This window comes from Alligator mississippiensis, chromosome 14 (genome assembly GCF_030867095.1).
Source record: "Alligator mississippiensis isolate rAllMis1 chromosome 14, rAllMis1, whole genome shotgun sequence".
NCBI lineage: Eukaryota > Metazoa > Chordata > Crocodylia > Alligatoridae > Alligator > Alligator mississippiensis.
The window spans coordinates 6546577-6572551 of NC_081837.1; the positions used below are offsets into that span (position 1 = coordinate 6546577).

The 25975-nt window shown below is 45.8% G+C and overlaps 1 protein-coding gene across 10 annotated transcripts in view; it reads right to left on the reverse strand.

Moving 5' to 3' along the window:
- Window positions 1-25975, reverse strand: part of MSI2 (musashi RNA binding protein 2) — a 340247-nt gene that overhangs the window by 223595 nt on the left and 90677 nt on the right. For all 10 annotated transcript variants that reach the window (XM_059717433.1, XM_019493293.2, XM_019493294.2 and 7 more), the window contains exon 6: window positions 9409-9501. In XM_059717433.1, coding sequence (XP_059573416.1) covers window positions 9409-9501 — 93 coding nt within the window. The remainder of the gene's footprint in view (window positions 1-9408; window positions 9502-25975) is intronic.

Here is a 25975-nt window from a genome sequence, read left to right on the forward strand (position 1 = left end):
CATGTGTTTTATTACAGACCACCTAAAAGCTGGCTTCCTGTGTACAAGCTTTCGTTGCGAGAATGAAAACACTGGCTTTTTTCAAGCAACGATCAAGTTCCTTACAGAAATACTCAAGTGTATGAAAAGTGGGGTGGGGAGGGGGTGCGTGTGCATGCGCGTGTGCAACTACGTGTGTGCGCACGCATGGCAGAGGGAGACGGGAGGAGAAATAGCGAAAGTAGATTTTTAAGACGACAATGGATCGCTACTGGTTGCATGTCAAAGTATATATATGCCTTAGAGGAGCAGGCCACACTGTCCTATTAGAAAAGCCTGGTTTGAGCACACACATTGAGAAATCCCAAAATACTGGAGCTTGGAAGTGAATGGAAAAGACTAGCACAGGCAATGCGCACGAGGACCAAAAGCTGTTTTCTGATAACCATATAAAAATAGCCTTTATACATGGCATTATTTTAATTGCTTGAAACTTCTCCAAGACATAAACAATGGTGTATTAGCTTATCACTCTGTTTTGTTTTAAAGGACTGTGATTATTCAAATTCAGCCGCTGGGTGACTTAATTTCAGCTGAAGTATACCCAGGTCAACTTAGAAAAGGAAAAAGAATAAAAAGAGCTAAAAGCTATTAAGTAGCAGCCATTTAGCTCTTGATTGCTTTTGAAGGCAGTGGGTGAGTCTAGCAGCAGTTGAAAAAAAAATGCCAACATATTCTCCACTTGACTACATATTAAAATCTTTCTGGTCCTCTGGCTATTACAGATTAGAATGTAAATACCGTCCAGACCTGCCCTCCTATTTCACACAACGCAACTAATTCACAAATATTGAATTGGGAGATAGAGCGCCGAAAATAGAAAAAGCGAGCAACTTGTCAAATTGGAGAAATGACTTTTTGACAGAGCAAATACTTTCAAAAGAAGCCATCTCTGCGTCCTGTTGACCATACAAATCTACATATCAATGTCGACGCGATGGAACAATGCAATTCAGGCTGCGGGCCAAGTCCCGATGAACTCGGCGTTCACTTCCGTAAGAGCACAACTCATCGCATCTACCGACGTTGGCTTTACCCAGGTTTCTCTAGAGACCTCCAAATCCCCCTGCAATGAACCTATGGAGAGAAAGCTGCCTTTTCTCATGCTAACAACTCTATTGTGATAGCGTCTTCGGAGGCCGGACCGGGGTCTCGGAGCAAAGTAAACCTTTGGAGTGGTTAATACTCCAACGGTGCGTTAACTCGTTCACACCCAGACAGCCTTGCCAAACGAGGAGGAGTTTTCTCTCCTGTTACCTTGAATTATATTTTCACAGCTGTCAAACACATAAGCACATAAGAAAGCAAATTATGTAAGCTACCCGACTAGGTTAAGACCCTTAGTGCCATTTTTTTTTCTCTCTCTCCTTTTTTCCGTTCCAGTTAAGAGGAGAAGGGGAAACATAAGCAATTCCTAGTTTGTTACTCAAAAAAGATTGCTTTTAAGTCAGCAAAAAAAGTTAAACAATTTGTTTCTGCATTCCTCCATTGCATGCTCCCCCAAAAGAGGATTTATCCAAAGGGCACCCGTTCCTTTTTTTTTGTTCTTTTTTTGCAGCATATTTGACTTCAGCTTTCCTTTTCCTGCGATACAATTACTCCGGCCTATGCCCGAAGCAAGGGTTTTCAGGAGTTACTTTTCTTCTCTTAACTCTAACTAGCCCATAAGCCACGACAATGAAATAAAGATGCTTGAAAATTGAAATCTTTCAAAGCACAATCATCTTTTTTTTTAATATAATGAAAAACAACATCAGAAGGCAAAGACTATTATTCCACCGGTTTATTTTGGTTTTTTTGCAGGAAACAACATGCAATTATATAAAACATTTGAGATCCACTGAGGTGATTCACAAATCCTGTTTTGCTTTGAACTTCGGTATCTTTACGTATTTCGGGAGGAAACAAGCTTTGCAAAACAAAGTTGCATCGTGCCTGCAATTTGCCTGGAAGACCTCATGCAAAGCAGGGACAGAAAATTAATGCAATTCATGCACGCTGGTCTGTTCCAGTTTCAGATTAAAATTTAAAATAAAAAGCTGAATGCCGCATACCCCAGACATCTCATTTTAGGATAGTAATGGGAAAAAAAAAAGAGGAGGAAACAGAAGAGCTGGTCCTGCTTGAAGATTTTCACAGCAAATAAAGCAAGATTAACACTGCTGTCCTTGCAAGTTTGCTTAAGAAAGGTTTAAAAGGTATAAAATACAGCTGAGAAATATTTCACCCATCTCTGTGCAACAGCAATATTCAAACCTTTTGCTCTGTTTGTACCTTTAAACACACTCTCACACACACGCGCGATAATATAGTTCTGGCTTGGAAAATGGTAGTCCATCCCAGACTTGGGACAAATCCGGTAAGTAAAACCACTAGAAACATACCTTTCTGAGAAATGTGTGCTCCCATTGTCCTGGCCACACAGACTGAAACTATAGTAGCCTTGTTACTCAAAAGATTGTTCCCACCAAGGCTGAATTCAATATTTCTATAAGACGATTTTGATAAAGTCCCTTTTCAATAACTGGGTCAAAAAGGGTATGTGGAGTCCAATCGTGTCAATGCATCAATTCATGAACCAATGCAACCATTTAATATTCTTAAATTCAAAGGAGCCTATCTGACCTCATTTTTTCAGGTTTGGCTTTTCGCCGCTCAGAAGCTAAAACGCCAAATAACGTTCCTCGAGGTCAGACGGAGTTGGGGTGCAAGAACGGGTTAAAAAACCAAGTCAAACAACAAGCTCTGGCTGTAAACCAGAAGGGACATGGGAACCGGGGCAGCTGAGTTATAAAGGCCTGATTGTAGCAGCCCACTGGATTGGAAATGACTTGTAGGCCTAATGAAACAAAACTTTGGCAGTAAAACAGAATGAAAGGAATGAGACAATAAAAGACAGGAACAAAGGGAGCAGAGTTGTTTCAGCTTAGCAAAATAAGCTCACTTTGTTGTTGGGAAAAGCCAAAGCCGATTAGGATAAACCAATGACTAAGCATAAGTCTTCCAAACTAATTACACAGTTCACCATGTGAAGTATAATTGCAAGTCGCAAAATGAGGACTCCTTTTACTTTTGCAGGAGTTGTATAAAGCCAGCATTACCTGCTAAAAAAAGCCGAACCATGAGAAGTCCCTTATCATCAGTAGCTTACGGCTTAAAAGGTGCAGAACACGCATGTCCTGGGAGAAGTGTAATTCATTAACTTTTAGGGGCTTTCTTCTGCTAGGCAAAATCCTTCAAGTGAGGTCTTAAGAAGCTATTGATATATATTTTCTAATATACATTTAAAAGTGATACCGGGAGTCTTAAATGCTCCAACACATCCTAATCTCGTAGGGCAGTGAAGAACAGACAGGCCAGACTCCATTAGCCGGTAGCGCTGTATTTATTTTATTCTTTCACCAAAGTGGGCTAATGACCTAAAATGTTGAAAATTTGGACGAACTTCTGCCTACAGACAAATGAATCAATGGAAGAGAAGGAGAGCATTTGAGCGCAGAAACATATGCCATGTACTACAGGACTGATTTGGATTAAATTTCAATAGCATTCTTGTTCCCTGGCGGGGGTTGGCAGGGAGAAAGGAAGAGGGGCAGAATGGCAGCGCTTGGGCTGGGTTTTCAGTCTTTTAACCCCCTTGAGGTCTTTCTGCTTTAAACACTATTAAAATAACTTCTGTTTGTGGGCAGCTTCTCCCGTCTGTCCCTCCATCCTCCTGTGTCAGGACAGCGCTGGTATCTCTTGAGCTATCAAAACTGCTGGGCAAGGTATAATTGTTTTTTAAAGTGCCTTAAACCACATTTACTAGCAGTTTAAAAGTTTATAGAAACAATCCTTCTGGGACTGGCCTTTATTAAAGCCTGTGGGAGCCAAGTTGGATCTTCGAGTCTTTTCTGAAGAAGACTATTACATTTTTCACTAATCCACTACTCCTTTTACAGTCTGGACTCTCAGTCCCATGCAGGGTGAGCATCACAGGCTAGGCTCAACCCTGTCCAGACACGCATACAAGGACCTCTCCCCGCATGGGCCCGTGCAGCGGTTCCCAAACTTTTTGGACCAAATGTAAGAGTGAGGCCCTTAAAACTTCCATGGAGGGGATAGGCACACGAGTCTCTCTCTCCTACCTTGGGGGCCTCTCTCCTACCTTGGGGGTCTTCAAGAGGCTGGACAGATATTTGGCTGGGGTGATATGATCCCGGCACCCATCCCTGCCCGGGGCAGGGGGTCGGACCTGATGATCTGTTTAGGTCCCTTCTGACCCTAAGTACTATGATACTATGAGTTACGGCGGCCACTCAAGCACTGCAATGCAGATGAGCCTGGCCCTGGCTCCGATGCACTGCTCCCCGTCCAAGTCCCACCTATGACACCATCAGGGCTCGTGCACATCGAGTCCTTGGAAAGAGCCTTTATGCGGTTTGCCTTTATCTCTGTGTCAAGCAGATCCTCGCTCAGCCATGCCAGGGACTCTCTCAGCCTCGGCTGTTTTTCTGCTTTTTAAAAAAAAGTTTCTGACATTTTCACGTAGAAAATAAACTGGTTTCAATTAAACACTCAGGCCCTTTCCTGTTTCAAGTACAGAATGACATGGGATCAGGTTGCTGTCCTATGCCCCAGGTGCATTGGGAGAGCTACCTGAGGTTATAAAAGCAGCCACCCCTTCCCATGAAGCACGGCTGCGCAGCAAGTAAAAACAGGCTTTCAAGAGCCACATCACTGGCTAAGTATTTTTTCCACCCCAGCGGGTAAATCAAACATTTCAAAGCCAGAGCAGCTGGAGTCATTCTTATCAAACATGGGAGGCTCCTCTAAATGTGCCTTATATAATACACTTTTTTTCTTTTTCTTTTGTGAGTGTATAAGAAGGGAAGAATGCCATCAGCCATTCAAAACCTGAAACCACACTGCTGATCCGGGGAGGCATATTACTTGTATTACGATAGCGTCGTGGTCCCCAACCCCTGGCATGCAGGCAACAGGCTGCCCCCAAGACTCGGATGTCTCTCTTAAGACTGATTAACGTATAAGTGTTACTTGCTCGGTGTTGTTAGCCACTGACTAGCAAAGGGGGAAAACTCCTGGGGTCAAGTCTTATAATCAGGTACCTGTAAACTCAGAAACCCTGTTGATACCTACTGGCGTTACCTGTGTTTGAGCTCTCTCATGGTCAAGCCCTTAGAAAACGCCACCAGGTCACAGGGGCAAAGCCTGCCCGCAGTTACTTCACTGGGTCTCCTGCACAGGTCCTCTGAGACCTTGGACAAATCATTTACCCTCTCTCTTCCCAAGATCCACCTCTGCAAAATGGGGGCAGGACATTCCTATTTCAGTGAAGGTAAATGGTGGGGGCGTATTCCTATTGCCAGTGAAGGTAAATGATGGGGGCGCATGCACATACTACAGCAATGTGAGACATAGAGAAAACGGTGCACAAAAATAATACTGTTAGTAAAATAACCGTAATAAATGCCTGGCTCTGACACTGCACCCCTCCGCACTCAGTGTCAAAGTCTAAGTACAGACAGGCAAAAAGCCCGAGGCCGAATCCATTCAATCTTCGCAGGTTAGTCCAAGCTGCGTAGATTGAACCAATAAGCAGGTGAACAGACATTCACTTTTGACTCCAGAAATGCAGCCGCATGCCTACAGTGGCCCAGGCCAGAAAGTGGGGGGCGCTAGAGCACACCTCCCTTCTCAGCTGGAGCTGACAGCTTGGGCTAAGGCTAGCCCACCCTCCCTGCTGGGGCGGGGGGGATTGCAGGGGAGGTGCAAAGCATCCTGGGATTCTGGGGCACTGTAAGTTAACTTGAATCTGGAGGGGATCTGGGACAGAAGTTGAATAAACTGATTTAGCCTAAATCAGTTTAAGCCAGCTACTACATCCATCCAGGTTTATCGTAAACCAGTTTCAACCATTTTGAAAGCGGTTTATGTTCACTGAACTTCTGTTGTGCTACAGATTGGAACTGGTTTCCGATCGCTGATACTGGTTTACGTGTCATTTCTGTCCCTAGCCAAAGTGCTCCATGGAGAGGTCAGCACTGTCCCCTTTCTACAGGCACAGAAACAAAGGTGCATGGTGGAGAAGGGTCTCGGCCTAGGACACCCAGCAGGGTAACGGCAGAGCCAGGACTAGAACTCGGGTCTCCCAAGATCTAGTCGGGTGCTCTGGCCCGGGGAGCATAGCTTGGTATCCTCGCAATGCTGCACTGCTCTGTCTGATTTAAGAGCCAGACTTTTTATTACCGCCAACGGCTAAGGCCAGGGTTTTCTAAAGGTGACTCATAATTTGGGTGACTCTTTAAAAGCACCCAATTTCCAGGAAGTGGTGCCTTCCAAAAAAAAAAAAAAAAAATTAAAAATAAAAATAAAATCAGGCTCCTCCTAAGGTGCCAGTGTTGGGACAGGCATATATTAAAGCACTCAGAATCACTGGTCAGCTTCGAAAAACCTCAGCCTAGCTGTCTGTATTCTCCGAGATGCAGAACCTGCAAGCACGAAACTACCAGATGGCAGAGTTAAAAGACTATATTAAGGGTGCATCCAGACAATATGCAAAGCACATAGATTGAAACTATTATTAACTTCAAAAATACAGGTTAGAGGAGTTGTGCCGTTTTGAAATAACTACAGAAGAAACATCCAAAAGCTCATGTAATCCTTTAATAAAAGGCTCGGCAGGCTGTAAACATCCTGCCGGAATCGAAGATTATTACTGAAAATAAAATGAATGGTTTGCAAAACAACCATCAATCCCACGGAGGAGCAAGTTATCAGCTCTTCTCCTCGACCCTCAAAAAAACAATACGGAGCCAAGGCTCGTGGAGGCTAGCTAAGTAAAAAAAACAAAACAAAAACCAGGGACTCTGCTTCGGAGCGGCTCTGCTTGGGAGGATCCTGCCACGTCCTCTTGCAAGGCCAATTAAAGAACAATAAAACCGTGAAACTCGGCCACACGGCACATCCAGGGTGTAGGGCCTGTCAACAGCTGGAGGACCGAGGTACTGTGTGCGTGTCAGTAGAAGTCAACTGTTTCTTCTCCTTCTACAGAACAACTCACTCTTTCAGGCCAATATAAAACCGTGGCTGCATTTATAGCTTGGCCTTGACCACTGATGAATTATCGTAGAGCAAAACTAGCTGAGCTGATTAGCTTAAAAGTGAAGAACAGCAGCAGCACAAGTGTCACCTGTGAGTGCTGGTGGTTACTGCATCCCGGGGTCTTCAAGGACCACTTAGCTTATTGACTAGCAGCAGCAATTGATACCAAAAAAAAAAAAAAAAAAGGGGAAATGATCTGAAGCTCTAACCACTCCCAACACCAGTTACAGCAATGAAAATGAAGTAGCAGAGTATTTATCCTGACCTGAACGTACACTCCCCATTATAACACAAAACTCCCTTCCCTCTCTGGATCTAATCCCACCCTTGCAGCTGCCCAGAGCCATGCACCAGACCGCCTGCCCTGAACGCCACCAAAACAGGGGTGTTTGCAAGCATATGATGGAGCCTTTCCCAAGACAGTTGAGGATACACAAGCAAAACCACTTGCCCACCAGTCCCCTCCCTGTCGAATCAATGGGGATCTATTGCCTGAGCCCCTGTTACCAGCAGCTGCTGCACTGTGGCATGTGAAGAAACGCAGTAGAAAGGTCTCGCACAATCTTGGATTTATAGATAGGAGGAAACACATGGGGTGGGCTTTACACTCAGTCTTCTGTTTAAGGATGGGGGAAAGAATGGGGCAAGGCATGAAGCATGCTATGCTTTGCTTACTTTGCCTGCAGTGTTTCTGGTTTCGTGTGGCTGAGAAAGGGTCCGACAGGATGTCACCTAAAGTCTTGTAAATAAGTGTCATGCCACAATTCTGGGTCCTCTGCTGAATGCCTCTTGCTGAGGAGGAAATATTATGCAGGCTCATTCAGTGGAGAGAAGGCTGTCATTCATATACATTTTGCCGGGGCTCTTTGGAAGTCAGAGGCCCCTAAAGTTTGCACGACTTAACTGCACCTTTGGGTGTTCAGTCGAAACCGTTTCAGTTCCGTTTCAACGGGAGGTTCAGCCAAATGCAAATTAAAATTGGGTTAACCCAGTCCTAAAGCACACTGAATAAACCTGTCATTGCATAGCGCTGTCCCGCTGCACTAGTGATTGAGGAGCCTTCTGCACGGCACTTGGGGAACTGTCACGAATCTTTGTGCAGGGCACAGATCTGAAGGGTTTGGGGCATAAACCGTCGTATTTAAATTTTTCCTGTCTCCAACCGCTGCTGCAACAATGACCCAAGCGAACAAACCAAAAAAAAATAAAGGGAAACAGGCAGACTGCATTTTGCCAGAAGTAAAATCAACTGTGTACAAAAAAAAAAATGGGAAAAATATATATCCTTCTTCCCTTTTTCAGCTTTAGCAATCCTAGGTAGAATTGTAACAGCTGGAGGTAAAAACGGTTTCAGACAGATGTGTGATTTTATGTTGACTGGGTTCTTTTTCGAGCCACAGACAACATTACAGGGCTCAGCCAGGCTGCCTGCAGAGAGGCTGGCGGTTCCCAAGCCCATCACCGCTTTAAACGTCTAACGATTGGTTTGAAAAGTCTCGGGGATCTGAACTGCCCCAGAACCACTTTGTCTGGTTTCGCACATGTGGTCCCAACCCTGAAACCAGCTCCTCCTGGACACAGAGGTCCAACTCATACAAAGCCCTATGCAAGCCAGCGGGGCTCCTTGCTGGCACAAGGCCCTATTTGCAAAAATCCAGCTGTACGGTTGGACCTACATTTGCTTCTTTCTTGAAAACATCCCCTATAACTTGCTGGGAGCATCAAGACTTTTTCACTGGCCCCAAGTCCACCCCTAGCATGTTGTGTAACAGCTGTTTCCATGCATATCTCCAGTAGTCCAGCTCATGAAACTTTTGTAAAAATAAAAACCCAAAGACGTTCTGGTGTTACCTCCGTTATTTCTACGACAGCATTATTAGGCATCGTTGTCATTTCCTGGCTCCTCCAACCCATTCATCCTTACTCTGACTGCTAACATGATTGTCAAGCAGAAAGCCAATTTTATGGCAATTGCAAATCTATAGAATCGTTCAGGCCAAATTCATCCCTCAGATATGCACAATGTTTTTTCGTTACTTTTATAAACGATGAGCAATGCCGTCTTCAGTCAAATGTTTTTTGATCACGTGCATATGACAAATACAAGGACGAACAGAAGGATGTAAACAGTTTTTGGAGAATGGATGTAAAAGGCAAGATTTGGCTTCACATTTGAGTGAAAGTTTTACTGCAGTCTTTCAAAATAGACTTAAAAAAAAAAAAAAGAACTGAAAATATGTAGTGTTGAACTGTGCTGGGGCTTACCTTGCCAAACTGTTCAAAGTATTGCTTTACATCTTCCACTACTGTATTCGCCGATAATCCACCTACAAATATTTTCTTTGTTCTTGTGACCATCTGTAAGAAATTACAAGACAAGCACCCAGTTTAATCAGATTATTCCAAACAACACGTGAAAAAAATACCGTGTTTTAGATGTCGCCCCTAGCCCATGAAATGAGAATATTTCTTCACTAAACCAGTTCAGGGTCTATTTGATTAGGTGCCTCCTTTTGGTTTTGTGAGCAGCATGGCTGGGTGTAGGCACTTAATAACACCGTACTCACCCCCAAGGGGATTCATTTTAATGAATTCTTTTCATTGTGCTTCTCAATGCAAATAAGTGAAAATAAGTGACAGTACCATATTGCATTTCCGGTGACCTACTAGCTACAGTTTCAAACAAGTCGTTTTTGGGGGGGGAAAATAAAAATTGGCAGATGTATACATTCCATGGACCATCTTAAAAAGAAGCCACGGATCTATTTGCCCTTTGTAAAATCAAAATTAAAACACCTCTCACTCTGACAACACAAGCATAAACTCAGCAGCGTTACGACGAGCGATTCGGCAATGTAGTCGGCCACGTACAGAAGCTCCTTTCATCCTATATCTTATAACAAGCTTGCCTGCCGCGCTGCTCAGAAACCCTTCGGACAGGCGGCTTCTGCAGCAGGCCCGACGGTCACCGTATATGGACCGTTTCTCACGAGGGAAACTGCTCTCAAAGTCTTCCGAGAGAATGCCCTGCCACCGCCCCGCAACGTCATCTTTCAAAATACGGAGGATCTAGCTCAAATATCCTTTGCTAGCCAAGACAACAGTAGGCAAATCAATCCTCTGGATCGTGGTGTACGCATTAAGAGGTCCAGCGATGAACCCGCTTGCAGAGTCCTGCAACCGAGACCTTTGACGCGTACACCTAGACAAGGGTATGGAGGAGCAGGTGATGCCCAAGACCTGCCATCCCCACTTTAGACCATTGAGACAGGATCCAAAGGCCAGATCAAGTCCAGTGCCTTGATGGTTGTAGGACAGTATCAAATAAGAGCTGCCTAATGCCTCAGCAAGGGCGTGCTTCTGTCAGGGTAATGTCCCTTAGCCTTTCTCCAACCAAGAAATCCCCATGGAGCAGTGAGAGCTAGGGTTTTCAAGCACTCTATACTCCCCTTACCCCGGAGGTTGCAACACTGCGGTATTTTATAGGAGCTATCCCACCACGAGTAACCCCACCACATACCCAGGACGCCTGTGACAATACGTAGTAAGGACAGAAGTAGCCCCTCTCCTGGACCAGCCACGAGCCATCTGGAGTTGTGTAGGTTATCAAGACCTTACCTTCAGATCAAGATCAAAACCTTAAACTTGACCAATAAGGTTTGAAAGCAAGGACATGACTTGCTCCCAGAGAGATGCCCTTTTTAATAAAGGGAGTCGCTTCATTAATGCAAGGCTTAAATATTTTGGAGGAGCGATTCAATCCAATAAGCAAAAAAAAACTACCCACTTGAAGCTGGAGAGAAGAACCAGCGCACGATATAAGTGCAGACCTACATTTTAGACATGTTTGTTAACCGAAAGCACGACTGAATGGGGGACATGGAAATGCCACGTGGAAATGAAACCTGTTTGTGCGTTTTCCAGCAGAACTCGGTCGGGGCATTCACATTTAGAAAGGATGTAATGAATAATATATCAGGTGCTCTCTCTACCTTGCCCCATAACCTGAGAACAAGGAACCGCTCTGTTAAATTAATGACCGATAAATTTAGAACCGATAAAAGGGAAAAGGAAATAACACCACGGATAGCCTGGGGAACTCATTTGTTACAAACTCTTCAATTCAACTGTGGGGGCTGCAATTTTTTTTTATTATTATTTTTAACTGAAAGGGTTGGATACACTTCGTGACAACAGCAATGTCTAGAGCGATGCTATTCGGTGCCTTGCCTGCAACAGGCTTCCCCCAATTCTCCAGCTTACACAAACCCCACAGCACAGGCCAGCAAAGTTATTATTCACACAGGTGGAGCTTACTTTAATTTCAGACAAACAAAACTGCCACTGATTCACAGATCCCATTCTTTGCCTGGCTTTATTTTAAAGCCTGGTCACCAGCGTCTCAAGCTGGGTCGCGTCTCTGCTACATGGGGTCTGTAGCAAACGTAACCGAATCCCATTCTCCCAGATGTAGGCTCCCCGGGAGTCATAAAGGAATTGCTGCATCCTTACATACATCAAGAGTATGCGGGGACTTTGCTTTCATTTGAAGCACAAGCACCAGCTCTTGGCTCGTAGCAGGATCCCAAAGCAAGATGGCATTGCAAACTCTTTAAAGTCCTCGAGACAGTCAAAGAAAAGTGCTGTCGGATCTGCTTCAGGTAATCAGGATGCCTCCAAATCCCTGTCGCAGGACAGACACTGGCTTTCATTTGATCTGCTGCTTGCAGGAAAAGCCTTTGTTGCAATTCCTCCAGCATAAATGCACGCTTCTACCAAAGATGGCTAGGAAAAAAATCAAGGGTCTACTGGCTTCTGTGTGCCCACTAACAAGGAGCAGATGATTCTTGCCTGTTAAAAAACAAAGGATTGCTAGCTCGTGGCACGCACAGTCAAGGCGTGAACCCTGGGCTCTGGACCATGCCGACAAGGAAAGCAGGATGTTACAGAGACCGGAGCACTCTGCTGACCTACTGGTGCAAATGTTAAAAAGCTTACTAAAATCCTGAACATAAAAGCATTTTTAGGGGAATGATTTTGAAGTTAACCATGTCCTCCAGAAAAGTGGATTTTAGCTAACAATCCCCCAGTAACGTGCAGGTAAGGAATCCCAACTCCAACCCAGACCACCAGTAGGCTTTGCAGGTGCCATGCCTCCTCATCCCCTTTATAACGGATACAGCCTTCACCTTGGAGCGGCATCACGTATCCGGACAGTGACGCTCCTGACGCAGACTCCAACTGCGTTGAGCATCACAAACCACGTCGCTAGGTCATGAAACCATTACAAGGGGAAGACGGTGGCACTTGCACCAGTCAGGCCTCTGCCAGTGCAGAGCAACTGCAAGAAAGCTACACAACAGCTTGTCACGATGGACGAAGCCTTCTCCCATCACAGAGTTAAGACTCTCTATAAACCTTGGGGGATCAAAAAATGCTCTCGTTGCACCACAAGATGAACTCGCGCTGTCCAAATCTACTAGGGTAGAGATTCCCCCAAAATCAATGCTCTACAATTTTTTTCTTAGCTCAATCTTTCCAAAAAGGGAGACAGAGAGAGGGAGAAGTGTCAAAATTCAATTATTCCTTTCGGGGCTGCAATCTAGGACCCTACAATGGAAGCCCAAGCATATATTTTCTTGTAGCAAATTTTCATTTACAAATAAAGAATTGGCTAAAGCCGACTTGTAACTAAAGGATTTTGTAGGGCTGTCAAGAGCCCTCTGCCTGGCAGCATCTGATTTCAGAGAGGACCAAGCTTCGGGCACCATGCAAAAGGGGGAGGAAGGCAATTATTCTAAGCACTATTTCACACATTACCATAATTGTTGTATTTGACCAAGAAGGAAAGAAAAAAGCTACTTCTTTTAGAAGGAAGACTGAGTTGGATTTTTTATTTGTTTATTTATTTTTTTAAAGGATCACTTTGTTTCAATAGCTTCAGTCACAGAAAATATTGATAACGACAAGCAAATTCACAACATTTTAATGCCTGCAGATGTGTCGTGAGGTGGGAAATGGTTTCAGAAATCAGCTCTTTGGTACAAAAGAGAAGAACAAAATTAAGTTGGCTTTAGCAATCTGTGTTTTCCTGAAAAGACAGTTCAATTGCTTTGTTATACACGCTCAGCTCAGCAAAAGAGGACAAGTAATTTGTTGCCTTAGCAATTCTTCCCACCCTGACGTGCTTAAATAGGGGATTGCATTGTCTTCCTTCGTGGCGCAAACCAGCGCTGCACCTGCAACCTGTCCGTGGAGCCAAGTGCAATTCATTATTTCACCTTTTCTACCTCCTCCGCCGAGGACAACGGGCTCCTCAAAGACGGTGAGTGACAGGTATGATGTGGTCATAACAGACACAAGGGCCAGGAGCGCAGCCACCTCCAGAGCAAGACCGCAAAGTGCTTTACAGATGTGATTTAATGAAACCTCGTAACCACAGAAAGGTTATGGACTTCCTGAGCTCATACAGCAAGCACGCTTGAGGGGTGAAATGAAAGTCAAGAGACAGAAAAGGGGCCGAAGAGCCAGACATACGGTAGGGCCACGTGTGCCCAGCAGCAGGGTTAGCTTGGCCAGACAAAGGGGAGCTGCAATTTGCACTGACCATACCGATGTCTGTCAAGCCTATGCCATCCTAACAGGTTTAAACCACAACTTGCCTTGTCACACAAGGTTTTGTGGGTCGACTTAGACCAACACGGCCCCAGTCAACATCCCTAAAACTTACCTTGTCTGCACTGATGCAGCCTCCCCAGTTTCCACGCATTGGATCACCGAATCAGGACCAGCGCCAAATACAGACCAAGCCTCGGACTCCAGCTCTCACCTGCAAATCCTTCCTCATTAGCGCTTAGCTAGGATAAAAACCTAAGCATCACAGGGGTCCCAGTCCACGATGAGGCCTTGTAGGTGAGACTGCATCACAAAGCGCAACTCAAGTAACAGCCTATGCAGAGACCTTGAGCCAAATACCTTGAATACAACCCCCAAAGCTATCGTCTGCTCCAGGTGGGAGTTGAGAGACTGCTGCGGGGCGGTATAGACTGGTGATTTTCTAGACTGGGCAAGTGTGAGGAGGTGGGCAAAAAAGGGCTTTCCTTGCCTAGCCCCTTTGCAAGGAGGTAAACATTATAAGAAATAAATTCACTTTTGAAATGGGGTGCTGCGCTGTTCACAAGTGATAGAGGGGTGCCCCGAGTCGAGAAAGGTTGAGAACCACTGGCATAGACATACGCTAAAAATAGTACAATCTGATTGTCATTGCTTCTCAGTAGCCGCTGACATTTCTAATCGATGAAGGGGAACTCAAAATAGTTGAGGATAGAGCTGGTGGGGGGAAAAAAAAAAAAGACATATTTTCAAAAGCTCAGAATGAAACTTTTCATAGAAATATTGCATTTTGTCAGGGTAATAAATGGACAAATGGATCATTGTTTTTTTCAAGCAACCTTATTTAAGAATCAGAGAGTATGCTTTAGCTACACAACAGCTCACCCATTTCTCTGTGTTACATATTCAGCTTTGCTGGGGGAACATGCATTTTGTGTGGCAGTAGATCCGTAGTTTCCACGTGTCAAACAAGGGTTTTGCATTAGACAACCAAAACCATTTAGGTCAAGAATGTCACTGATACCAGAAAAATATATATTTTAGTTATTAAAAGTCATCCTTTTAGTTATTAAAAGATCTATTTCAGTTATCAATTTCACACCCATTTTTAATAATACTGATACCAAACCAACCAGACAGGAGTGAAAATGAGGCATCCACCACTTCTAGAAGTGACTTTTTTTAGAATCTAGGCCAGTGGTACTCAACATTTTTGGACTTGCATCTCACTCCCCATTCAGTTCAAGGTATCCCTCCATACGTTTTCTGAATTGAGTGGCACCCAACTTAAAAAATGAGTCTATATATCAAAGAATCATAGAAAATAAGGGTTGGAAGGGACCTCAGGAGGTCATCTTGCTCAAAGTAGGACCAGCCCTAACTGGATCATCCCAGCCAAGCAAGTCTTAAAAACCTCCAAGGATGGAGACCCCACCACCTCTCTGGGTAACCTGTTCCAGTGCTTTGCTACCCTCCTCCTGAGAAAGTTTTTCCTAATATCCAACCTAAACTTCCCTTGCTGCAACTTGAGACCGTTGCTCCTTGTTCTGTCATCTGCCACCACTGAGACCAGTCCAGCTCCATCCTCTAATTGAGAACTAAGATTGCTAACAGGTCAGCCTCATCTCAGTCCCCTGAAAAGTTATGCAGTAGATTCTCAAGGAATCCATTTCCAAGCATGTGGAGGAGAAGAAAGGGATCAGGAGCAGTTGGCATGGATTCAACAAGGGCAAGTCATGCCTGACCAACCTGATTGCCTCCTATGATGAGATAACTGGCTCTGTGGACGTGGGGGAAAGCAGTGGATGTGATACACCTGGACTGCAGCAAAACACAATACACCACACCAGATGTGGTCTCCCCAGAGGGGAATAATCACTTCCCTTGACCTGCTGGCAACGCTCCTACCAGTGCTGCCCAGTATGCCGTTAGCCTTCTCGGCAACTAGGGCACACTGCTGGCTCATATTCAGTTTTTTGTCCACTGTCACCCCCAGGTCCTTTTCTGCAGAGCTGCAGCCCAGCCAGTTAGCACCCAGTCTGCACTGGTGCATGGGGCTCTTTTGCCCCGAGTGCACGACTTTGCACTTGCCCTTATTGGATATATTTTCATGCTTACTTCCTTGCACAGGGGCCAGTCACTGGGGGTTCAGGATTGACCAGGCAGGGGCCAAGGTTGAGCCTGTCCTCAAACCTCAAGGCATCCTTCAAAGGGTCTGGCAGCCATGGCATCCTGGTTGAGAATCACTGATCTGGAGTGAATGCTGACTGCAATGGGGCATTTCCACACACAGACAAACAAGGCTGCTTGATGGGATGGCCAGTCTGGCAGTAGATATGGTATTGGTGGCTATAGCCCATGGGAGGAGAATGCCACCATCGGAGTAAATAACACTATTTGTGTAAATGAATCACAAATCAGTGCTTTATGAATGGTAGCAAGGGTCCAGACCACTTCATCTCTGATATTTCGGAGCCCATGTCTCTGTTCAGACCGTTCGGTATAAGACATTTATCACCCATGGCATTTTGAAGCACCCTGTAAAATTTGGAAATAAATTCCTCAGGATTGTTTGTACACTGAAGGTGTCTCTTTATGGCTACTGCAAGAGCTGACAGTAGAGAATGGATCTAACCTTGGTTATAAAGTCTGTTAATTGTAAGTCCCTGCAAAATTGCTTTGCTTGTATACAGAGTTGTTGCTGCAGCTAATCGAAGCACAGGAGACTGTTACCGTGGAGAGTCATTCAAGGTTATGATCTCTTTATTGGCCCGGGTTTTGAAAAATTCATTTGTCTTTGTAGTCTGAAATTGAACAAGTCCTTCAATAAGTGCGTCGGGAAAAGCGAAGCGTTCGAGACGAACGGGTTTCCCGAACGCAGGCCAGCGTTGCGGCGAGAGTTGTAAACGGACAGTTTTCAACTACATCGTCTAATCCCTCATTTAAGAAACAGGTTGAAGGAGAGATCCCATCCTATTCGATTTTGTCAAGACACGATGCGAGGTAGACCTGAAGTGATGCCTTTCTCAGGGGACACAGAGTGATGCTGTACAAGTTATGGAGCGCCCAGTCTAGGGCTCCTAAACTTCCTTGCAGCACTATAATTTATCAGTGCTGCTCAGGTTTCTTCCCCCTGCTCCTCCTGCCACAATAGTTCAAACCATTTTATTATTATTATTAAGACACATGAGGACTTTGCAATATTCAAACATCTTTGATTCTCCAAAAGTATCTATTTAGATTTTCAGGAAAGAAAAAGACTAGTTCATTTTTAACATGGAGTCAACCTATCGTATCATGGGTTGGTTTTTTGTTGTTGTGGGTCTTATCTCATTTATTCTGTAGTTTTAGGAGGGTGTTTTTCGATTGGAGAAGGATGGGCTATTAAAATCTCATACAGGCGAGCTCTTACATTTCCCTCAATGCAAACAGGTGACTTTGAATATCATGACTTTTTTTAAGGAAGTTCCCATTGTGGAGTGAAAAGTCATGCTGAACTCAGGGTTGTCTAACAGATAAGGGGTTAAAAATCACCTGCCTAGCAGTAGATGGCAGTGAGGTCAATTATTATTATGGGGTCTACTGTGGGCACCCCATGATTTTGCATACAACACAGATGCCAGAACCAGAACTCATCTAGAGCGTGTCTAGTCTCCGTGGGAGTCATCACTTGCGTTCTTCCTACGAGGGATTCAAAATGCTTCACAACTGCAATACCAAAAATTGACGGCAATCAGCAGGATGGAGAAAATCAGCTGGCAAAGAGCATCTGAGGATGTAAACCCCCCCCCTTACCCCATCTCGTAGCCACTTCATGCTCCATATCAGGTTCCAGTCCACACAACCCAGGCACAATTAGGTTCTCAACCAAAGTTAAGAATAACTTCCCTTGCTTCTTAGGAAGCCAAAGGGTGCCAGGCTGAACGCACGTGCTAAGGCGAGTCACAGTCTCAGTTAATGTCCCCCGGGGACAGGGTTAAGTCAGACTTCACTTCCCAGGCACTTTAGTGTGGGGCACCTTGACCAGAGGCTCAAGGTGTCAGCATGTTTTAATCTGCATTACAAACTGCTGGAATCAATTTAACATCAGAGAAAATTCATCGTACGTCTAGTACGCATGCTGCTTATTTTATATACATATATACACACACACACATATATATACACACACTATATATTTTTATATATAGACCATGAAGGAGAGAAGATACTACAAGTAGAAGTGTGTGTGTGTGCACATGTGTGTGCATACATGCGTGTATGAGCATGCTTGCATATGTGGCTTGCTTACCCAACTCTCCAGTGTGACATTTCCTCACTTTTGATGCCTATGCCTTCTAAATAGGTTTACAACTGGAAAAATCACCTTTAGTCTAGGGGCTGAAGCAGGTTTTATGCTATATGGTCAGGCTACAACATCACCCCCGATTAAAAACAACTGGCCTAACGGGGAAAGTGATCTTGTAACTAAACTGCTAGGACTCTTCAGCAGAATATAAATGATGGGCAAGAGTTTTTCAACGACTGCTGCTCCCAGGACTCCATTAGCAAGTTCTAAAAGGTTTTTAGAAAAAAAACCCCAAAAACAGTGCTTTGGCCACTAAAAAAAAAAAAAAGTCAACATTTATCAACAACTGCCAATTATTTCTTATTCTTCGAGCACAAGAGAAAACTGGAGTCTGCCAATACCTTTGGGTGGCTGGCCCTGGATGGGTTTGTCATCGAGAGAGCTAGCTTCATTTGCTAGCAAACATCACAGACATTGATGCAAATGGGTGAAATTCAGTGCCGCGCAGAGCCAGCACATGGTCCATGTGCCACTTACAACATACTTAAACACCCAAAATAGGAGTTCAGTGAGACTGAAATGGTGCAAATGCCTTGCCTTTGGCCTCTGCCTGACAGTAAATTTCATCCTGTGAGATGAGTATCAAGCTGCAATCAAGTGGCAGTGCGGGGATCCCGAGCTTTTGTGTCCTTGTGAAAGTGTGTGCCAGACCCGCAGTTACATGCCAACAGGTGCAGCTGCACGGACATCTATGAGACCCACTTAAAAAAAAAGGAAAGCTTGATTCTCCGCTGCTGGAGGCATCAAGAGTAAAATCATCAGTTTGACACCTGCTGCCGAGTCTTGGAAGCTGGGATCGGCAAGACGCAGAGAGAGTGCAACTCAATTTTTAGATCTCAGATTGAATTTGTGGCACCAGACGATTAGAAAAGCCACCCTTTGGCTTTCACCGACTGAGCAGACTTGACGGGGAGTCTGAAAATGGCTTGCTTGGTCATTTCCTGCTGAACACCAACCTTTACTTTGGAGCAGTTGTGAATCCTGAAAAGTCAGGCTCTTTATTCAGACACAAGTATTCACAGATGCTGGGGTCGGAAGGGACCTCAACCGACCATTAAGTCCGACCCTCTGCATAGGCAGGAAAGAGCACTGGGGTTGGATGACCCCAGCCAGATACCTATCCAGCCTTCTCTTAAAGACCCCCAAGGTAGGGTCTGGTAAGAGGGAGATGAATGCCTAAGGCCTCTGCACAGCCCCCAGCTGCAAACTGTATCCCAGTAGGACCAAGGGCTGCCCACTCTCCATGGCCAAATATTCTTGGCCTTTCTGCTAAAATTACTCTAAAGGCAGTGAGCCATGGCCAACTCTATACCCAGGAGCTGCTAAGACCTTCATTTAAGTTCCTACGTGGGAAGTACGAATGCTTGAAAATGTAACCCCGAGGTCTGGGCATTGTGGCATTGAGCATTGTGGGGGAGGGAGGGGAAGATTTACAAAAAACCAAAGTCCCAAGCTTCTACTCAACAATGATTTTGGGAAAATATAATAAACGGCAAGTCTGGTCATCGCTCAACGACACTTTGTCGTCTGCATTTCATTAATTTGTGCATCTCTTTTTCCACAGCAGTAGCATCTAAGGGCTACAAACAGGTGCTGCGGTCTTCCCTTGGCGGGGCTTCATGGACATGGCAATAGTCTCAAGCTGCAGCAAGGGAAATTTAAGGTTGGATATTAGGAAAAACTCACTACAAAGGTGGTGAAGCACTCTCCTTCACCTAGAGAGGTGGTGAGTGGCATCTCCATCCTTGGAGGTTTTTAAGGCCTAGCTGGGATGATGCAGTTGGGGCTGATCCTGCTTTGAGCAGGAGGCTGGACTAGATGTGACCTCCCGAGGTCCCTTCCAGCCATCGTTTTCTATGATTGTTTTACATGATCTTCAAAAGCACTAGTGTGATTTAGCAGAGCAGGTCTCCTTGGAAGGCCGGCAGACCTGAACTCCTATGAAGGACTTAGAAAATCTCACCTGGCACAGATGAGGCATGCCTGCCCCAAAGACCTCACCCCCGAACCTACTGTAAGAGCGTTTAGCGGGAACACGTCTTTGCTGGTCATTGCCCAGGTCTACCCGTGCTGCTGTATTCTGGAAATGAAATGAGATCGCCCACATGCACACAACCACCCGAGCAAGCCTGACCTATGGCGCGTGCACATTTGCAAGGGAGCACGTTTCCAGGACTTGGTCACAGCCAGTTTGCAAGCAAGAGGCTACAAGCAGCAAAGTCGGAAGGAGCCTTTCAGCTTCCAAAAACACACTGGCCAGCAAGGCAGCTGAGAGCACGGCTCTGCATGGAAGATAGACAAGGCATTGGAAAAGACTGTAAGACCCCGGTGATGTAAATGGACGTGACTCCACTTAAAACGGGTGAGCATCTGCCTCCCTGCCCGCTTCAGCGATGATGAAAGCCAACCTTTTCAAACCCACGTGGCTGGAGTTCAATCCATACCGAGGCATTTAAGCGGCCTAATTTTTTCCAGCTCCCGCAGCTCCCATTGACTCAAAAATCCCAGCCAAGTGTTCTTCCCAATATTTGTGTGATTAAAGTTATAACCGTCCAATTAAAATCCATAACCTCTTCAAGCAAAATCATTAGGCAAAATGAAATAAGGATCTCCGACTGTCGCTGTGCCTGCGGGCCACTGCAGCTGCCTGCTCCCAGCACCCCAGCAGAAGGGGTCACACCAGTCCGTCTAAGCCAGTGGCTCTCCATCATTTCATACCCAAGGCACCCCCCAAGCCTCCTCCATAAGCTTTACAAAGTGAGCAGCACCCCATTTCAAAAAAACTAATGTATTTTTTTACATTACAGGGCTTCCTTCCTTGCAGAAAGGGCAGGCAGAGGGGCCAGCAGTGCAACCAGGCAGGGAGAGCATAAGCCTAGCCTTATCTGCTTATCTCCTCACACCTGAAGCCTAAGCCTGCCTCAATTAGCTTATCTCTCCAAACCTTAGGTATCTCCTCAGCCTTCCTGCAGCGCTCTTCAAGGGATCACCCAGCCACCTGCATTTGTATGGGAGCGTGTTTGCAGGGCTTGTTCACCACTGGTTTGAAAGCAAGGGGGTAAAGCAGCAAAGTAAGAAGGATCCCTTCGGCCAGGATCCTCAACCACTGCTCTAAACCTTTCCAGAGGAGGAAATGGGTCCAGAAGCTTTCACCACTGGAGCACGTGCTCGACCCAAACCTGTCACCTACCAGCTGCTCACGTCAGCGATGACACAGGCAGTTGCAATACCATACCTAGCAGATACATATATCCACACCACAATTTGCACGGACAGGTGGAGAGGACTCCTCTCCCCGTTGCAGATGAAGATCAGGGCAGCTTGAGAAAGCTTAGAGCTCTGCTAAACATGGCAAAAGGCACCAGCTCCTGTATTGGGCCAGCTTTCACAGCCGTCTCAACCAGCTTGCTTCCAAACATGAGAAATACAAAAAATATATACATGTCTGGAAGCAGAGGGATAAGGACAGAGAGTGCTCAAAGAAACCAGAACGCCAGGTCAATATTACTATATATGTGTATGGGCAAATGCACGCACACCTGCAGTTCGTGAAAGGTTCAAGGTTTCTCTCTGCCTTAAAAAAAAAAAAGAGTTTGTGGCCCCAACAGTGCAGGAACTGGACATGATTTAAGGAGAGCAGCAGTTATAATCCAAAAGCGGGAGTCAAGCGGTCTTCCACGATGGCCTTCGCCAATCAGCGATGCCAAGACTCGGTTAAGATTCAAGACGCTGCTCTGCCGAAACAAGAAAAAATTCATGGGAGGGAGGAAAAAAAAAGAAGAAGAAGAAGTTTAAAGCAATTTACCTCCCTCCCACTCTACTCCAGCTGATTTATCGGAAAGAACAAATGGAAACTTTAACCCTTAGCCCTGATTAATTTCATCTACATAATACAGATGCACATGGCAATCAGTTCCTGATGAGCACGTTTGACTTCCTCTGCTGAGCAAAGCTGATGCCTATGCAAACCTCCACTTGGCTTTTTCGCAAGGATCATCTTGTCATCCGAGCCGAGACCACTGCGCTCAGGCGAAATGGCTGGTGCTTTGGAAACGGGCTTTTCCACATCCCCATGCATGGAACGATTGCTGTTTCCCTTCATTGACGTATTTTCCTAGGGGGTTAAATGTATTCTCAAAAGCAGCATGCTCCACCCTAACCCTCCCACAGCAGGGGAAGAACTGTCCCCTCATCAGACAGAAACACCTCCGACCACTCACCGACCAACATGGTCGTGACTCTGAAGTTGACCAAATGCTCCTTGACCATTAAGGTATCCAGGTTGTAGCCGTACTGGTCTAGAGGCAAAAGGAATCAGAGCTCGTGGTAGAGGCGATATCTTTTATTAAACCAACTACATATTTGCAAAAAGTAGTAAAGCGATTTGTTTGCAAAAATCTACTTGATCTAATAAAAGGCATCACCTCTACCACTAGCTCTGATTCCTTGACCATTAAGAAATGGTACCACAACTCCCAGTCTCCAACATGAAGAAGAAAGTGTGTCCATCAGGAGAATGGGCTCCTCAGTTAATCCAAGCAAGACAAGCGCTCCAGATTGGCGGGCACCCGTTCCCAACCGTGCCGTTCACTGACTTTTTGGACCTGGGGACAAACCACTTACCCTCTACAGACCCTAAGAGAGACTAGCACGAAGGCGGGTGGCAGCACTCAGCATTTAGGCACTGGTTTAACACCAAGCAGGTGAAGCAGGACCGGTGGCTCGGTGCCCCGTGCAGTGTGCCGTGAGAAGGAGAGCAAGAGGATGCGCCTGCTGCTCGGGGGAGTTGCGAGGCTTCATTCATTAAACCGTCTGAACCGCTGAAAGCCAGATTCAAAGGTGCGGCTGAAGTGCAGGATTTGTCATTGATGCTATTGTTGTTATTAAAGGAGGAATAAAAAAATATTATTCCTAGCCAGGAAGGTCGTACCCAGCTACCAAGCAAAAGATAAATCAGCCAAGGTCTTCAATGTGATACATTATATCTCCTTTACACCAATATCTTAATGTGCATGATTTTTTTTTTCCCCGGCTAGGCACATATTTCTATAAATCCTCATCTATAGAAAGATTTGCTTTCAGAGGGGAAAAAGTAGCAGATAAAATACTACCCATCAAAAGGAACTCAAGTCTCCGGTAACATAACTAAACGTGTATTGCTACAAATGTTTTATAGCTACGATGTCACTTCCATTTAGATCATTTTTACCAGCCCGGCAAGAAATATTTTCCCCCGTGCTGGATACCACGCTAACAGGTCTGGGACCAAGTGTTTATCCAAAGAAAGATGCAGTCAAGGAACAGGAGTAACGACCGAGCAAAACTTCGAGGGCTTGTTTGTCACCTTTGTGCCATCAAGTCAATCCATTAGAATCAGAGCAAGACGCGTGGGCTTATGCTGCTCGTGTGAAAGCTCATCTGCCCGTTGGACTCGGGAGCTGAGCAGGGGAGGCAACTGCAAGGAGCCGCATGACCAATGCTAATGCAGTAAAGCAATGCTTACCACCAGCAAACTCAGCCGACAGAGACCGCAGAGGAGTGCACGCGGCCATCGAGCAATGCTTCCCTACCCCTTAAGCAGTCTGCTACATACAGGGCATGCCAGTTGTCTGTGCGTGGCCTCAGGTCCCCAAACTAAATTCTTTAAGCAACACCACAACCCAGCTCCTACACCAGCCAGTTGCAAGACTTCTTGGTCCTTACTTCTCTATGATCACTACTCCCATTTTACAGACCTGCAAACAAAGCCACAGAGAGCTGGCTGGCCCAAGACCATGCAGTGGTCTAGCAGTAGAGGCTCAAGTCTCCTGTGACTCAATTCAATGCTCAGCTCGCTCATCCCTGCTGCCTCCTGTCGAGCTTTGGGGACCAAGCACCCAAACGTGGGCGAATCACCTCCGGGATGCGACAACACGGCTTTCAGTAATGTATTCTCTTTGCATGGCTGGAGCTTGCTTTGCCAACAGGATCCTTTTGGTCCACAGGGTTGCTGGTTCCTGCCATGTCCTTATCCAAAGGACCTCAAATCCCCAGGGCAGCTGAAGCATACTGCAGAGCCCCGGGAGAGTGGCAATTCCAGCATTTGGGTGCTTGAAGCATCCCAGGACCTTTCAGCCTTTGGCTCAACTGATAATGGGACCTCAAAAAACCCCCCCAAAAACTCCAACTCCAGCAGCAGCTGGGGAAGTGATGCAGACAGAGATAGTCTGAAGGACAAGGACTAAGCAGGGATGCTGTGGGCTTGGAAAGGAAAGGAGGAAGAGATGGATGGAGATGAGAGAGAGCTGTAAGGACGGGGTGGATGGGCACACTGGGGGCTAGCAGAAGCATTCAGGGGCTTTGCGCTCTGTGAACATAAAGGGGGAGCTGAGTAGGTAGGAGAGAGGATGCAGGGTGGGGGATTGGAGAGGCAAGGAAGGTGAAGGAAACAGCATTAGCTCCAAGCAAAAAAAAAAAAAAAAGAAACCCAGAAAAAATGCATTAAATGGGTGAAGTTCCCGTGTGAAACACAGTCGCACTCACCATGGGTTAGTCTGCTTCAGACTCAATTTAGCTCGTTTTCTGACACAGTGGCAGAATTAAACTTGCTCGTTGGCCTATGATGTAATGGGCCTGGGAGCTAATTACCATATGTCTTCCATTCATTTAGAGGAAACAGAGTTAGTTAGCCCTGTTAGTCTGAAGTCAGGCAGAAGGCAGGGCAGAGTCGCACCTTCGAGACTGAATGATTCAGAGATGTCTTGCTGCGTTTTGCATTTCCTACTGGAGAAGCAGAGACTTGATTTCCTCACCTGCACGTCTCACCGAGAAGTTCCCATGCCAATACAAAGCTGCACGATATATACCTGGCCTTAATAAGCATCTTCCTCTCTTCTCTCTCTCGCACATGCACACACACACAAGCTGCCTCCTGAATGCACTAAGCTCCTGTACAATGCAAAAGCAGGCATGCACACAATCACACAGACCAAGGAAATCATTCTATTTATTGCTTTAATAGACAATATGCACCTAACACACTGCCTCGCACTGAATGCGGGCACCTCGCCATAACGCACTACACCGACAGAAATATCCCAGCGCTGCACCACTCAGTGCTCACATCGCCCACATGCACTGCGTGCGCACAGCCACAGGTTGAAGGCACATGTTGATCGGCCGGCGCAGTTTTATTTTGAAAGCCTATTAACTGGTGGCGTCCCGTGCTGAGGGATTTATAGCTCACAATGATAACAGCTACATGCCGCATTGTTTGTTAATTGTGATTAGCTTTGCTTTCAGAAGGGTAGGAGTCTAATAAATCAGTTATCTCCACGACGAATTTATTCTAAGGCTGTTAACACAATAGACCAGAGTACTTGGGAACAGCGGTCTGAAAAATGGATATGTTTAGATGCTGGTACTTGGATGGCATGACATCCGTGTTGGATGGCATGACATCCGTGGTCTGACTTGGCACCTAGATTTTACCGAGGCCATTGCAGACTGGAATATATTCTGTCCTCACCACATTACCGCAAGCGTGTCTGGGTGCACATTTTCCTTACCAGCTTTTTTGCCCAACAGCACAGACCAGCATCCAGAGGTTTCACCTTCTTCCACCTGGGGTTGCAGACGGGCTGTGTGCGAGGGAAAGACCGGGCAGCAGGATGGGGATTCACAGCATACTAGCTAATCTATACCAACGCCCCACGTGGACGCTCTTAAGACACAGTAGCTCACTCCACTAAGCGAGCTCCCTGCCCTTAGTGACTCCTCGAGGAGTTTGTGCAGATTAGCTTGCGGGTTGTCAATTCACACGCGAGTGTCCCGAGAGGCAGCCACCCCGCGTGCACAAACCCTTGCAGCTTGTGGAAGTGATGGGATGTTAAA